Consider the following 16,097-nt stretch of genomic DNA (forward strand, 5'->3'; position numbering starts at 1 on the left):
AGCTGGAATCCAGGGTTACTTCCTCCCCCCGCACCAATTTAGGTTTGGTTTGGTTTGTTGCAGGCCACCAAAGTGTGGATGAAGGCAGAGTATTGAAAAATGTGATTTATTTGAATCAAATCATTTATTTACTGCTAGAATGTAAGTCGAGATGAATATAAAATTCAGCAAGACTGAAATAAGTACTTCTGACATTGTTAGAAAGAGTCTATCCTTTCATGATAACAGCTTGCTTAACTTCAAATGAAAGCAAAATCTAAGCCAAAGATGGGAATTTATTTTAGTCCTTTAACAACTGATACACATAAAGAAAAAAAAAAAAAAAAGATTTTTGGATCACCCACACTTTTAAAAAAACCCTAACTGTAGTGTGCATTCATGCACACTCACACACACAAAGTATAGGATGATTTTCAAACAAAAGCATTTCTTCTGCTCTCTAGTGTCCCTTTACAATACATTAATTCCAGAAGTCATCACATTTTCCATTTGAGAAAGAGGATCATTATTTTTCCAACAGCACTTGGATCTTCAAAGCTCAGAATATGGAAACTATCATATATTGTTTTCCCAGACCCGTTTTCAGGGTCTTATTTAACTGAATAAAAATGCAGTTATAAAATGGAGGCATGGAAGAAATTCTTACCTACCTACATTACCATAAGTACTGGAATAGTGAATCTAGCACAGAGTTCAAAACATTTAGTTTTTCAATTAAGGAAAATGAAATATAGTAAAAGTTGTTTGAAAAGAAATGACAAAGTGTTCTGTTGGCTGCTAGAAAAAGAAAGGTAATTTTCAAGTCCCATAGAAAGATCAAAAAGGCTTGCTTGTCTAGAAATCTGCCTTGGAGTAAGAAAGGATCTCCCCAGAAATCTGTCTCAGAGTAACAAAATAGATTGCATCATTTCCTGATTTAAGAGAGGCCGATTCCTTAACAGTGCAACCATCTGTGAGGGAGAAGTTTGAAACGATTCCAACCCAAAGCACTGAAACACTTTCAGCATTTTAAAGGCTACAATCTCACAGACTTCACGTGAAAAAATGATGGTCTGGAAACTATTCAAAATACTTAGTGTTCAGAGCTGGGACTTCCTGACTGGACTTGCAAATGGAAAATGCATTGCCCAGAGCATTTAAGCATCCTTAAAGGGGTTAAGTTTTCTGATTTTCCTGTCTGTTCTTCATCCAGTGCTAACAGTACTCTGGATCTCATTGACACCAACCACACAACTGACAAACTAATAGTACACTGGGGAGCTCCTGATCACAGTCAGCAAACCTTAGAATTGCTGATGGCTTGCAAGAAGTATGATGCAAATACAGATGGCTAGTCCTTGACACACTAGATCTATGGGAAATAATGGAAAATTTCTGAGCTTTGCTGATGTTCACCATTTTTCTCCCATACAGCAAATTGCCGGGAAGGGGAATACAAAACAAGCTCCCCCTCTAGTAAGCTTGCTGATAATTCTGATTGCAGCCATCTAGCTATTGGAAACAATATTCTTGCGCTCTGATCCTGCACAGAGAAACTACATGTAAAATTGCCAAAGACTGTTTGGCATGTAGGAGGCCCTCGTTACAGAGATCAGCAATTGTTGACTGCAGCAAAATATTATTGCAGTTGAGAAGGGCATTTTGTACCAGTATTGTGAACCACTTCATTTTCTTGAATTTGATGTTATTAAAATCAAGCTGACTGTACTTCTCACCTGCATTCAAAAGACCTGTGGACTTTCTCACTGCTGCTTATTTTTGATGTGAGCTAATAAGTGCAGTTCCAAAAGAAGCTATGTAATCATACCCTATTTATTAGTCCCTCTCCCCAAAAGATACCAGATTGCCTCAAGTAAACTGTTACAGTTCTTAATTGTGTAAACTGTACATAAGCATATTTATTAATACATACTTACATACACTTATCTAGAAAAAAGAACTATGTCATGTGATTGTTGCCCCAAGCCACTTACTTATCAACCTGAAATCACTTCTGTTCACATGCTCTCACAACAGCATCTTATAACACCCCATGATGCCTTCAGCAGAGAAATTACTTCATTTTTGATGCATGTGACCAGTTTTTCTAAAAGCACAAATCACATTTATCATTAACATTAAGATTTTTCTTACAGGCATTAACACAATGATTTTTGGAGGCTGTCATAAGATACAGAGGGAGAGAATCTTCTAAAATAAAGTATTCATACTGGATTTACAATCGTGGCCAAAGCTGGCAAATATTATTTGGGTTAACCTTTTTCCATTATCCTTTCCTCTTATTTTACAAAATCTAATCAATTGGGAACTTTTATGGGATATTTCAGAACTCTAGCATAAAATTGTTCCACTTAAAATTTTCAGTTTTGTCTAAGTATAAAATTGTTATTCAAAAGGGGTAAAATTAAATTTAAAAAAAACCAACAACCAAAAACCAGAACTGGAAAAGAAGTGACAGATTTGACCTGGGAGGTTCCAGATGAAGACAAAATAGTGACAAAAGACAAGCCAGCCCATTGGCAGAAGCTATAACTTCATTTTTTTTTAAAAACAAGGAAACTCCATTATATGCAGCCAAGGAATCACTGGAGATATAAGGCCTGAGAAAAGGGATGGAAAATGCCAAGGAAGGAAGCCGTTTAAAGACCTTTTCTTGTGTGGTGAATGAGCAGCTGCTAAAAGAAAATAATTAGTATCTGTACTCCACCAACAATGAAGTTCTCCGGTAACAAGCAGGTAGAAAGAAAATCTTGGAAAGACCTCAATAAAGGCCAAATGTCTATGAATCTGCTTTTCAAAGAATGATAAGTTTGCCATACTAATGAGACCATTAATTCATCTATTTTCCAACTCTCCTTAAACAGGATGCTGATGTGCTGGGAAAGCACAGCTGAAAAAACCAGAATGCCAGATAGTCCCTTGTGTATAGGGCCATGCAAGTTAAACACTTCCCAAGTGCTTATTTCAAATTTTGAGAGGAGAAATTGGTAACAACCATCAGTTGTTAGATGCACTGTGACCAATACTGCAGGTGTCCAGGGAATAAGAGCTGGGAATTCCAGGCCTCAATCAATCACAAGGTCAAGCTACCCCTATCTGTTGTCATATCTTGGCTTAATCTCTGAAGTGGGGATAACAATCTGACATGTAATGCTGTGATGAAGAAAAAGAGAGGGAGAAAAGTGAACCAGGCAGAACAGAAGGAATTTACAAAAGAAACAGAGACAAGACCTCCATTTAAAAGCCAGAACAAATCAGTATTTGATCTGATGTGACAGGACCAATAAAATTTGGTGTGATATGCTTTTTGCATACTAAATGCATACTTCCCAGGTGTTACTACATACACATTTGATGGCCAGCCAAGCAGTTGCAGAATCAGTGATACCAGTCAGTGATTCCAACTTTGGAATTCTGCCCCCTACATATACGGCACACTGAAGAGGAAACACATGCATTTACCTTCTAAAGAAACTTACTAATTTTTGAAACTTGCATTAGTCTGGAAAAGATTATTCTTTCTGATGTCCGCTGTAAAGCTACTCTACGAGTCTGCACTGGTGCACTGATTTTGAGGGACATGCCTTTTGTCAGTTGTTGGTCAGATAAACAGCAATGCAGCAGGCAAACTTTACATTTGGAGCTAATCAATTTACAAAGTAACAACGGCCAAACTCCAATTTAAAGCTACGTAAGACCCTTAAGTGAAGGCACCAATCAAAATGGGAATGAACTGCAAGTACAAAAAACAATGAGAGAGAAGATATGAACTAAAATAAGACAGACAACTGAAACAGAAAAAATACATGTGGGGTTTTTTTTCACCTGTTCTCTGTCACCTGATTTGAAAGCTATGATTCATTAGAAAACACAAAGCCACCAGAGGGGCTGCCGTTGCAAGTATGAATTAAAAAGCATGTGATGTTGTTAATCTTATAATGCACCTACATTACCCATCCTGTGCTTTTTCAGTTTAACAAAGGAAAACGAAGCTTATTGGGTTCTCACCTGGGTGATACAAATTTTAGTTGCTTCTCATGGCCTGGCCTGCAACATGAAACAGCTGAGTTTATCTACTTTTTAATTATTATTATTTTGTAAATGTACTGCTGCCAAGGACTGAAACAGCTATGGAGGTATCTCAGGCTGGCCTGTACAACCCATTTAGAGCTGATGCTGATGGATTTCTTGGTCAAGTTAAGATTTCTTTAAAATAAAAGAATGCAAAACACTATGGCTCACACACAACCTATGCTTGTAAAGGCAAACAGAAAAGTGCAGGCTATCCAGCCATTGGGATAACAAAGGCAAAGCTTTCAGTATACTACACATGTTCATATTAATAAGCAAAATATTTGAGGAAAGTAACTCTTGTAGAGTAGAAGCAATTTGGATCACGCCAGGAACACATGCAAAGATACATAAAGACTTGATACACATTTACTTGAAACTCTGATGCTAGCTGTGAAGCCTGCTCTCACCTTGAACATACGGTCCTGTTTCAGGGTGTTCTCGAACTCGAAGTGTGTAAGGTTTCTTTTGGTCTGATTGTTTTAACAGATCTCGGACACGCTCGTTATAGATTTCAAGAAAACTGAAAAGCAAAAAAAAATTGATTTTTAAATGTACACGATTAAAAAAAAACCAAAAAACAGAGAAAACATATATTTAGACAATGTAACTACCTGAATCTTACATAGATCTTTCATGATAAAATTAATTAATTAATTTTCCTTACTTCTGTTACTGCCCCTTCCCATGCAGTGCATGTAGAAAGAACTCACAGTAGCAAATTTCCAAGAAGCAAGAGGCATTCAGTATTTTATTTAAAAATTCATAAAATATACTTTTTTAACACTAGTGAGTTCAAATCCCCAAATTTCCAACCATAATGGTTCATTAGATCAATGGAAACAATGAATAAGAATCAAATGCAGGATTATGACTCAAATTTAAGAGTCAAACAAACAGGAAGTAAATTTTTAATGCACTCCTATTTCAGCTGTTTATACAAAAGTGAACAGACAGCATCCAAAGAACTATACTGAGATAGAAAACTAAACCAAACACTTTCTCATCCTTCCTCTGTGTTCTCCTCCTTGTTCCAAAATTATTATCATCTGAGAAAACAGAAACAAAATTAACTACTCTCTGCTTTGTTTGATTACAGGAATATGTTGTTGAAAGCATTCATAGCTTGTTGATGAATAGCATTCATTACCCAAAACAGTGACACACTTACCTGACCTTTACTCTGCAAGATGCTGTCTGCTCTGAGTAATCATCCTTCCTTGAAAAGAGGCCCTGCACAAACCAGAAGTTTATGTACCTTTTAAATCCATCAAGAAAATCTAACTGCACAAATGCAAGTGAAATAAAAAATAAGTACCTCACATATACGAGGTGTCAGCCCAATGGATGCCTTCAAATAATAAGCAAAAAAAAAAAAAATTAAACCATATACTTGCTATTACTCTTGAAAAACTCTTTTTTAAATAAAAGCAAAGTTATAAGAAAAGGACAGAAACATAGTGCAGCATTAAAGTAATGACTGTACGGTGGACTACAACAGAAACCACTCTGGAAGGTAGTTCAGAACAGCATGGCAATGCTCTACTACTCCAGTGGAAGCATCTTGCACATTAAACACTGCAGGGACTCATGCGCTGTGTGATGTCACCTGCCTTAGCTTCAGTGCAAACGCTATTTATAGCAAAGGCCATTTTAGAGCAACTTATACAGCATCGATGAGAAGTTTAGAGGCTTGGGTTAAGTCCAAGAGCTGTTTGATGTAAAGATACTGGACATGCCTATGTCAGAGGTACTATAGTCTAGATGATGCCAGGCCAACACTGAAACTAGTTTGATTGGTCATGAATATTTTGGATTTTCCTTATTCTACTTTTATTTCTTTATACTATGGCATCACAGAGCTTGGAACAGCTTTATGTTCTAGATTTATAAATTTGGCCTCTCAGCGAGAACAGGATATGGACTGCTAACAGTATCCAAACTAGCTGATTTAACTTTGCCCATACAGTCTACACAGCACTGAAACACAGTGTGTTTTTGTGCGATGAACTACTGTTCTGACATGAGTGCTCACACTTTAGTGATCACAGTGCCAACACATCCTGAGGACTCCTCTTAGGCTTAGGTGGAACCTGCTTGCTGAAGAGCATGAAAGGCTTTTAGAAGGTACACTTGAAAAGGTGTTGGGGGGGACAAAGTCCAGGTTCATCAAGTGGACCACTGTGGACAGAAGTTCAGTTTATAAAAAATACTTGTTTCTTCCTAGTTCTGAACACTATTTCACAGTGAATACATGTTATTAAAGATCAGATCAAAGCAGGATTCCATTGGAGAAAGAAATCACTTTAAAAACTAGAAATCTCTTAGAAACACTACATCTGGAAATTTGCTTGGAAAGAAATCATGATAATTTCAAGATGTGGCCATTCTGAATTGCTAAGGTATTTTCAAAATAATGCACTACAAATACCCTAGTTTGTCACCCATTAACCCCAATTTTAACAACTCTTCAGGCTTTTATGGAGTTTAGCTTGACTTAGAATAAAATGAATAGAGAATCAGGTTACGATTTAACAAAATCCTATTGCTGATGTCTGTGGGGAAAATAAAATTTTAAAAATCCAAGCTCTTGTCAAAAGCACAAACCATGCCAGAACAGTCTTTTTCTTATCTTCAGGGTTTGAACAAATTTTACCCTTATTTCACCTGAAAAATTGAATCCTATGGGTGTAGGAAATAGTGGTCCACTTACACAAACTGTTAAATAAAATTTTTCTTTTTTAGGAGCACGTTTCACCAACAGCCAAGAATATTTATGGATAGAGATCAAATTGCCTTGTGTTGCAGCAGAACGCAGGAACTCCTCAACTGACTCCATCGATCTGAGTACCAAGATTAAAATGCACTTTAAGTGGTTCCTGGTAGACATGAATCTTAAAATGTAACACCTTCTGCAAACACCATTCAAATATATTTCAAAACTGGAAGTGAAGCAAGTATTAGTTTCCACAGGCCAAAGGATAACTTCTGCAACAGATAAACATCTTAAGCAGAAAACGAAGCCTGTTACAAAAGTATTCCTGTGAATTGTATCCAGATTTATTTGTGAAAGTAATTTAATTTCAGCATAGCTCAGACTTCCAAAAATTCTATGAGAATGAGCACTTTGTATTTTCTTGAGCTATATGTTTCTAAAAACCAGAACTATTCAGGGGTGTAGAGTTTTTTTTGTCCTCTAACATGGCAGTAAGATTCATACATAGTAAGGTGAAGGTTATCTAAAATAAATATTTAAACTATCATATTTTCTAGTATTTTTAGCTGATACTACATTATTTACCTAAATGTAAAGGCTTAACTCTTATTTTATATATATAAATACCAAATCAAACATATATAAGCATTTTGCTCAACAAGCACCATAATCACAGTTTAAAAATAAAGCAATGTTTCTGCTGGACATCCCACCCTCAGCCCTAAGTGTAAAATGAATGGTGTAACTCACAGGTGTTCCCATCATTGTGTAAGTTTTTCCTGAACCTGTCTGTCCATATGCAAAGAGGCAGATGTTGTACCCTCTAAATGCACCCGACAACACAGAAGTGCCAAGGTCCTGGAACACCTGGAAAGACCAAAAGAAACAAAACAGTCCATGAATGATACGCCTCCCTATAAACACTCCGCATTACTTGTGGATATTGCAGCTTTAATAACTCCATGGGAACAAGGATCTTCACAGTGTTTGTCTTTTTAATTTATCAGACACAATGTTAAGTGTCCAGCATTCACTCGTTACTCACATCTTCCTCCAGATGGCTGGTATGCCAAGCACAGTACTGACACCGAGCAGTAGTGTTGAATTGTGCTTCCCTGCTTGCTATCTCTTATTTTATACTTGGACTGTACGAATTCTTGAGGATCTCCTCCACTGTTTTTACAGTCCTCAGCATAAATCTGACAGAAAGGCATGATCAAGGCTCTTTGATGCAATGACGTTAACAGAAGCATTAGGCATCAGAATTACAGGTCAAAAGCAAAGTGAAGTCTAACCCATAGCCTGCAAGCGGACCTCATCCAAGCAATACTTATACCTGACCCATCTGGTCAGTAAGCGACACCACCAAAGACTAAATGCTTTCTTTTCTGTTCATGCCACATACACTTTCTGCTCATCATAACACAAAGCCAGGAACTGTTACCACCAAATCTGTGTCAGCCTCTAGGGGCTTCCAAAGCTTGCACTGGTCCCACTGTGGCTGCAGAAGTTGGACCATCACAGCCAGACTACCCATACAGCAAGAACTGAACATTCCTTTTTTGGAGACACAGCTGCCCTGCATTGTGGCCATGTTCTCAGCACGTCAAAGCCTTGCCATAGACCAGCTGAAAGGACACCTGGTAAGGTTTGCTAGAAAGTGCATGGTGAATCAAAAGGTTCCAGTAGGCAGCCAACCCCTTAGCACAGCTTTGACCTTTCAAAAGAAATGTTACAAGTATTAATTGTTTTGCCATTCACATAGAAAACTAGCTAGTATATATAGAGAGATGCAGACAACTTCAGTGTTTCACTGCTGTGAAATCTCATCCACTGCCAGGTCATTTGCTTCTCCAACAGACAGATAAATATACTAAACCTGATATAAAAATCAAGAGTAAAACATATTTCATAGATATCACCACTTCACCTAAACGGCCCAGAAAATGGATTAAAAATCCTCTCCTGAGGCTTTTATTTTCAGATCATATTTCAACCCAAACTGAGACAAGATGCTAATTTCTAGCTGAAGAATCAATAATATTCTCATTTGGCAGAATTTAGCTACCCCTGCCCACATTCGTAAGAGTATGCGGCATGTCATATCTGCTTCATTAGGATTATCACATCAAGGAACTTTTCCATTGAAAGAGTAATACAGAAAGTCATAAACAAAACACATATACACAAATGTAATAGACAAGGGATAACAGAGATAGTGACAAACTCTCCAGTCACTACTGGACAGGCCATTAAGAAACTGAAACATAGCTTTGGAGTGGGCCAACCTCGACTTCATAACCAACAAGCTGGGGGAAACAAGAGGAACGGGAGGATTTGGGACACTTGAAGGGGGCCTGGAGGGCTATGCAAAACTTATTAAGAAATGTTTAAGGTGAGGGGGTCAGGAAAGAGAAGGGGGTATAAAAGGGGCTGGTTCCACCTAAGCAGCAGTAGATCAGTACGCTTGTCTGACTGAGCCCTGGTGCCTGATCACCCCAGTCTGTCCTACTTTCTTATTAAATCCTTTCGCGATGATCTTCCCATGTAGCCACACTCTCTACCCCATGTGTGAGTGCTGTAAGTACTAGATGCCAGCAGCTGGAGAGATTGGAGTGAATTTGGGGCCAGCAACAGAGTCAGAAGATGTCAGGTGACAGGGCCATCACATCAGCGGTGCCAGCAAATGAAGCCAGTGAGAGTCTCAGCATTGGTAGCCAGTGGGGCCATTGACCTAAGGAGCATGGGTCCAGGATGCCAGCTACTGGGGAGACTGGGGGGGAGTAAATTCAGGTCAGGAACTGAAGTCAACCTCAGGTAATATGTCCCACACATCTATGGTGACAGCAACTGAAGTAAGTAGGAGTCTAAGTGCCAGCAACTAGAGTGAGGCTATGTGTCACAGGGTCTATGTCCCAGCTACTAGGGGGACTGGAGAAGCGTGAGAGTCTCTCAGCAGCTGGAGAGGGGACCACGGGTCCCCAGACCTGTGTTCCAGGTGCCAGCTACTGGGGTGGCTGAGATGAAGCAAATGAGGGTATCAGCATCAGCACCTGGAGCAGGGAAGTGCTGCCCACAGAGCCTGGGTGCCAGCTACTGGCATGGAGGGTGGGGGGCGGAGAGGGGGCTGGAGTGCTGATATTCATCAGCATGGGGGTGTGTAGTTTGCTAGCAGACTTCAAACTGGACAAGCCAGTGTGCATGAGGTCCAGAGTCCAGACACGAATATTAAATAGGAGTATAGGCCATGGTGACAGTCAAGGGATTCAGGGCAGGGGTGTTTGTGAGCATATGCACACTTGCTAGGGAGCAGCAAAGCTGGGCTATCAGCCAAGTAGAAGACCCGTAGAGCAGTGAAGAGGGCTCAGGGTCCAGGCAATGTTACTAGATAGGCAGAGGGCCCATGGTGGTATTTGAGGAATCTGCTCTCCAGCCCTGGAGAACAAGGGTGTGTGTGTTTTCTCTAGCAAACTTCAATCCTGATCAGTTGGATAGGAAGAAGGGGATGTGGCTGTCTATGCTTGTATTTCGTGTGTGCGTGCCGGCAGCGTTATATGTAGGTGTTGTTGAAGGCAGTACCTTCTGGGGCCATTTGTGTAGATGGCTGCATCAGTGTCCTGCATCCTCTGTCCTTGTCAGTGTTTGTGGTTTTGGCATACACATGGAGACTCATTATTGGTTGAACCTGCAAAGGAGAAAGCAGCTGCCCCATCCATCAGTGTGGGATGGAGAGACCTCCAGGTGTCCAGTCACACAGGGCTGGCCTCCAGGGGCTGGGCAAGAGGAATCCCCAGGTCCTGGAGTCCACGGGAGGCAGTGGCCTTATACATCCCTTAACTGTATCAAGTTTATTATTAGGAACAACTTATCTATGGTCTTGAATAATTAGATCAAAGCCAAAAGTTCAGAATATGGACTGAGAAGCAGTAGTTCACTTGTAGCACATCTGGCTAGTAATTCCTCACCAAGGACAATATGCCATAAAAATGTTAACTTTTATGGACAGGAAGGAAAAAAAAGTAACACTATTAGCAAAATACATCTATGGCACATAGTTGATGAACAAGTGAACAAATAACTGACATATTTGCATGATGGTTTAAAGTTATGCTGAAAAGGCCAATTTACCACTTTTACCTAATAAACAAACATTGCCCAAATTAAAAAAAAAAATATATTATTGCACTAATTTTACAAATATCAGTGTATATAGAGGCATGGATACACATTATGTGCCATCAGAAAGGTTTAGAATGTGTATAAAGAATCCAGAACTGCACAAAAAGAGAGAGAAGGGGCTTAAGAAATGAATGGTAGAGAAGAAAGCTACTGACAAGCACTTGGAAATGTCAATTTTAAGGTGACACTATGGAATGAAAGTGCATACTTTAAGAGAAGAGAAGAGGGAAGTTTACCCCCAGGGATTTTAATAGCCTGAGTGTCAGCATCAAAGGGGGCTTAAAAAAGGGCTAGGCAAAAAATTGAAAGACAGCTAAGCAAGCTATACATTCAAAGCACCAGGCAAAAGAAAGATGAAAAAACAGCAACAATTACAAAGCGGTTTCTGAACCTTGTAGGCAAGGAGGAAAAGTTGCATTTGATATGGTAAGGGGAAAAGGAGGTTTCTTCCCTCCAGCAGCAGAATGGGGTTACCACTAGAAATCTTTCTCAGAGCCATTACAAAAGTGGTGTTTCTGTTACCCACTTCAGATAACAAATGTTTCCCAATTCCACAACCAGAACTGAGAGAAAACTGTTCCTTATAAATCGAGTACATACTGGAAAGTATAAAATCACAGGCAGCACTTTGTCCGTGAGACTTGCTTTCCCAGTTGTGGGAAAATGTAACTACAGGGATTAGGCTGGGGGTTGGGTTTTCTTGGAGGTTGCTTGTAGCAGTGTTTCAACATCTGTTTTTACATCCCTTCGTCTATGGGAGCCCCACTTAAAAATAGTAATTGAATAAAAGTATGAAACTGGGCAATTAGCCCCGTTGCTTTTATTTTACTTGATCAGTGGGATTCAGTGGGTCTGCCTGCAATGGGATTTCTTACATGAAGAAGGCCTGCAGAAATTGGCCCTGAGATCACTTTTATGACATGTTCCGAGTCTTCCATAGCTCCTGATTTACTGTTTTGATTGTTTTGGTAACCTGACTGCATTTGGCCACACGTAGAGAGTATGCAATGTATTCCTATACTGTCCCAGCATATTTCCTGCTTCTGAATCAAGAGTCACTGTTTGTTCCAGTGATTCAACGATAGTCATGTCAATCTTCTAACTAAAGAGGCAGCCACAGGTAACAGCCAGAGGTGAACAGGACACTACATTTGACCATAAGCATGCCACTGCTTTAGAGCATGGTGATAAATATAGAGCAAACTACATGCTAAATATGATGATTCTGAAGTTTCCTCTTTCAGTAATACTGATGCACTCCCTCTAGTCTCAGTAAAGAAAGAGGTCGGCCTCATATTTACAACACCATTATAACAGATTAACCTGTTTTTCTTCAATAAAGATATTTGGGAAAGCATCTGAGCATTAACAGCAGCAATGCAAACCACTATAACCGATTCTTGGCAGGAGTCATCAATCAATGCAGGATGTAAGTCAAGTTCCTTGACACTGTACAGCCCACAGATCAGTCTCATGAGTTCAGAAATCTGTTTAACTAATCCCTTACAGTAAATCTGTACGCTGACCAAGGACAAGGCAGGAGCTCACAACTCCAGTGAGCGTGCAGGCCAATAAAGACTCACCAGTTACAGTGAACTGCAACCAGTGGCCCTATATGTAATCCCCACCCTCTTGTGCCTCCTGCAATTCTCTCATGGATACTTCAGCATCCACTGCCCCTCCACTGCTTCCTGCCATCCTCTCCTGTATCTTCACATCCACTTTCAGCTGCCCTTGGCCCAGAGCTGGCACACAAGGTGTACTGCTTTGGGGAAGAGGATGTGACTGACCAGTCAGAACATGGGACACTGCCAACTGCTCCAGCAGCTGCCAACTACCAGTGGAGATGCATACAAGCCTTGCACCAAATACCACAGACTGATTCTCAGCTCTGGCAGGCCACAAAGAAATTCCCTGTAATTTAAATCTGTGTCATGAACTGCATGTCATACAGCCTTTTAAAAGATGGAAGAACAGCACCTTCTTCCAAATGTCTTTTGTGCTACTAAACAGTCATTGGCTTCTTCCTGCCCACTTTGCCTGCCCTCTGCATCCCAACTTCCAGAATTCACCTCCTCTCTGCACTCCCAGCTTTTCTACTTTGCTGCTCACTTAAATGTCAGAATCCCCCAAGACTGCAAAGCCAAATGATCATAACATAAGTCTTGAGCCACCTAAGCTGTTTGCCTAAGGCCTTCCTCTTAAGGTTGTGCTCCCATGTGAATTCTCCAGTGAACTTGCCTTCACTAGAGGCACCATTAGGATCTCTTCCCTGCCTGGCTGGCGCACAACTTGTAGGAACCTAATATTAGAGATCTGTACCCCTCTTTCAAATTTGGTTCAACCTAGCCAGTTTTTTCAACAATTTTTAGGAAATGTGGGCCAAAAACAGTGGGCCACTGTAAAACTGTATTTCTTCAGAAAATCAGATTGCAGTTACTACCTATTCAGCAGAGACTAAGATTTCACCAGCTAATTTTTCTGTAGATTCTCTCTGCTCTGGACATGCTCCAGCTCACGAGGTGAGGACTTTCACCCAGATTCCAAGCTTGACTGCTATGGGCCAGGACATCTCTAAGACAGGACACTTAAATTCATAGAAGAAAAAAGAGAAAGTTCCTCCTGTGTGAGTGGCTTAATGATTTTCAGTAGCTGGGAACGCAAACATAGGGAGAAGGAAAGAATCGGATCTAAATTCAAGATGGCAAGATCCAGATCTGAAGATTGACAGAAGACTAGGGAATAACTGGGTAAAATAACAACCACTGAGAACCAGTAATACTGAAAGGAAGGAATGAGAAGAGAGTAGGACTGATAAGAGGCTCTGAATAAGAGGATGATGGAGTCAAACTGGACAGAGTTAAGGGAGGAAAGGTGGGACTAATATCTATTGGGAACAACAAATCTGTGGGAAAGAGATTGAGTTTGGAAGCCAAAGTGCAGGAAACCATTGGGTTGGGTTGATATGGAGGACAAAGAAGGGGGACAAGTGTGAAAGGCAGACGTTTGCTCTGGATGTTCTAACTGTGCAAATTATTGTGCTCACTCTCTCTCCACATACATCGGACTCTGAAAGAAGAGCATCTAACTCCGAAGTTCCAGTTAAGCAAAGCTGTGTTAGATTTACTCTCTATTAAATACACATGGCTACTCAGACAATTCTATTCAAATGTTTCAAATCAGTCCTTTTTTAATTAGGCCTTGAGAGAAGGCATATCATTACAAACAAAATTGGATAACTCTGAAAACAATGCCATAACCCTATGATGATAATGAATGAGAATTTCAAAAATTATTTATTTAAAGCTGATTTGTACTGTTTTGTGTTTATCCTTTCTGGTAGATTACCCTCTCTCCTTTTGTGAAGATAATTTACAATTCATTTAATTGAATATAGTCTCAATTCAGTCAGCCTCTTAAAAAGCCTCTTTGTTTTAGTGTACTGCAGAAAAAAAAAATGGAGATGTGAAGCACAGCAATGAATTTATGGCTTGTTTAAAACTAAAGGAGAGTAATTGAAATCAAAGCTTTTTCTGTGCTAATATCAGAGGCATTAGTCCAAATACCCATCAGCATCAACAGCTGCAGATTATACAAAAAGTACTACGATTAATCATTCTGGACATATGTACTAACATATTTCATGATATAATGGATTGAATTATGTTTTTTGTTGATCATGAGGACAAGGAAAAAAGAAAAAAAAAGGATTCTTCTGGGATTCTTCCAAGTCTCACTTTTGAAATGAAACTTCACGATGATGAGGTTTTTCAAAGAACACGAGTTGGATACGGCTTCCTGCAGAGAACACGCCATTTGGCTGAGACAACTGTGTCTTCCTTGCATGGCTGCTCTATGTGATTGGCACTGTTCAGTTTGTTCCACGCAAGAATGCTTCTTTCAACAAAACCTTAACTGGCTTTGCTATGCCTTGTTCCTGCACTTGCCCAGCTGTATCTGGTACATATCCCATGGTGATCTGTGAAACATTCTACAATTTATTACCTGTCAACTGTCCTAATAATGGAAAAAACATGGCTTTCTGAAGAAGTTATGAGAGGGCATTAAGACAACTATTATCATTCAAGGTACTTTGCTGGCATGCTCACTACAAAGTGGCCAGGTTCCAGCTCAAATCTAACAAATCCCGAATCATACAAGTTAGTCCTCATTACAGGACTTTCAGTACAGATGAGAAAGGGAAAGGTTTGGTTTAAAATGCAGTTAAAACGTCCTAATCATGCAGCTCATGCTGTCCAAGTTGTTGCAATATGAACATATTTGGGGTTGAAACTGTTTTATATTAGATAAGAATAATCTACTTCAAGTATAACAAGAGATCACTTAAACATTTAAAAACCTATTTCAATGCTCCATTAGAAGATACAAGAAATAGTTCAGAGAGTCTAAATATTTGCAGAACAGGTAAGTTAAGCTGCTCACTTATCTTACATAAGAAGTTGTGCAGTTGTGTGTGTGTTAGAAGCATACAGAAAGATTGCAACAGGAATCTTGCCCTTAAGAAACCACAGTGGAGCATATAAAAAAGACGACTTAAGTATATATTAAGGTACAAGGCTCAGCAACTCTTAAGCAGCAACCTAAGTTTTATGACTCAGTCCTAACTCAAACAAAGAATCACAGAACTTAATTTCTGAAAATTACAGTATTAGTAATTTGCCCTTGTCCAAACTAGGGCACCAGACCATTTTAACTGAAATGTGTTTTTTAAAAAACAATTTAAGGTTCACAGATTTATGTGCCAGGGAGACTACTTCTACTATCATTCAGTTAAAAATATAATTATATTCAGTTTCATCTTACCTGTTTTCTTGATGATTTTTTGAAGCCATTTGTACAATTCATATGCTTATTCCCTTTAAACACATACAAACTTTTTCAATCCTCTTTGGTTATACTACCAGACCGAAATAGAAATTGAACTTGGGCACATCAGATACGCAATTGCTACTCAGGCGAAGTTCAAAGCCTTAGGCAGTAAAAGTGCAAGCTGCAACAGTTAATGCAGGAAACTTAGAAGATCCTGGCCCAGCAGTGCAGAAGGACCTTGTGATCATCAATGGCTTCAACTGTTACACCACCTTTCTGAAGCACAGAAATTATTTCCTAA

General features: G+C 39.5%; 1 protein-coding gene across 1 annotated transcript in view; it reads right to left on the bottom strand.

The window, feature by feature from the left end:
* STARD9 (StAR related lipid transfer domain containing 9) overlaps window positions 1-16,097 on the bottom strand; it is a 106,808-nt gene that overhangs the window by 55,842 nt on the left and 34,869 nt on the right. The window contains 4 exon segments of the mRNA XM_059819917.1: window positions 4,482-4,594; window positions 5,243-5,304; window positions 5,390-5,422; window positions 7,538-7,654. Of these exon segments, the coding sequence (XP_059675900.1) occupies window positions 4,482-4,594; window positions 5,243-5,304; window positions 5,390-5,422; window positions 7,538-7,654 (325 nt within the window).

Source organism: Gavia stellata, chromosome 7 (genome assembly GCF_030936135.1).
Source record: "Gavia stellata isolate bGavSte3 chromosome 7, bGavSte3.hap2, whole genome shotgun sequence".
Classification (NCBI taxonomy): domain Eukaryota; kingdom Metazoa; phylum Chordata; class Aves; order Gaviiformes; family Gaviidae; genus Gavia; species Gavia stellata.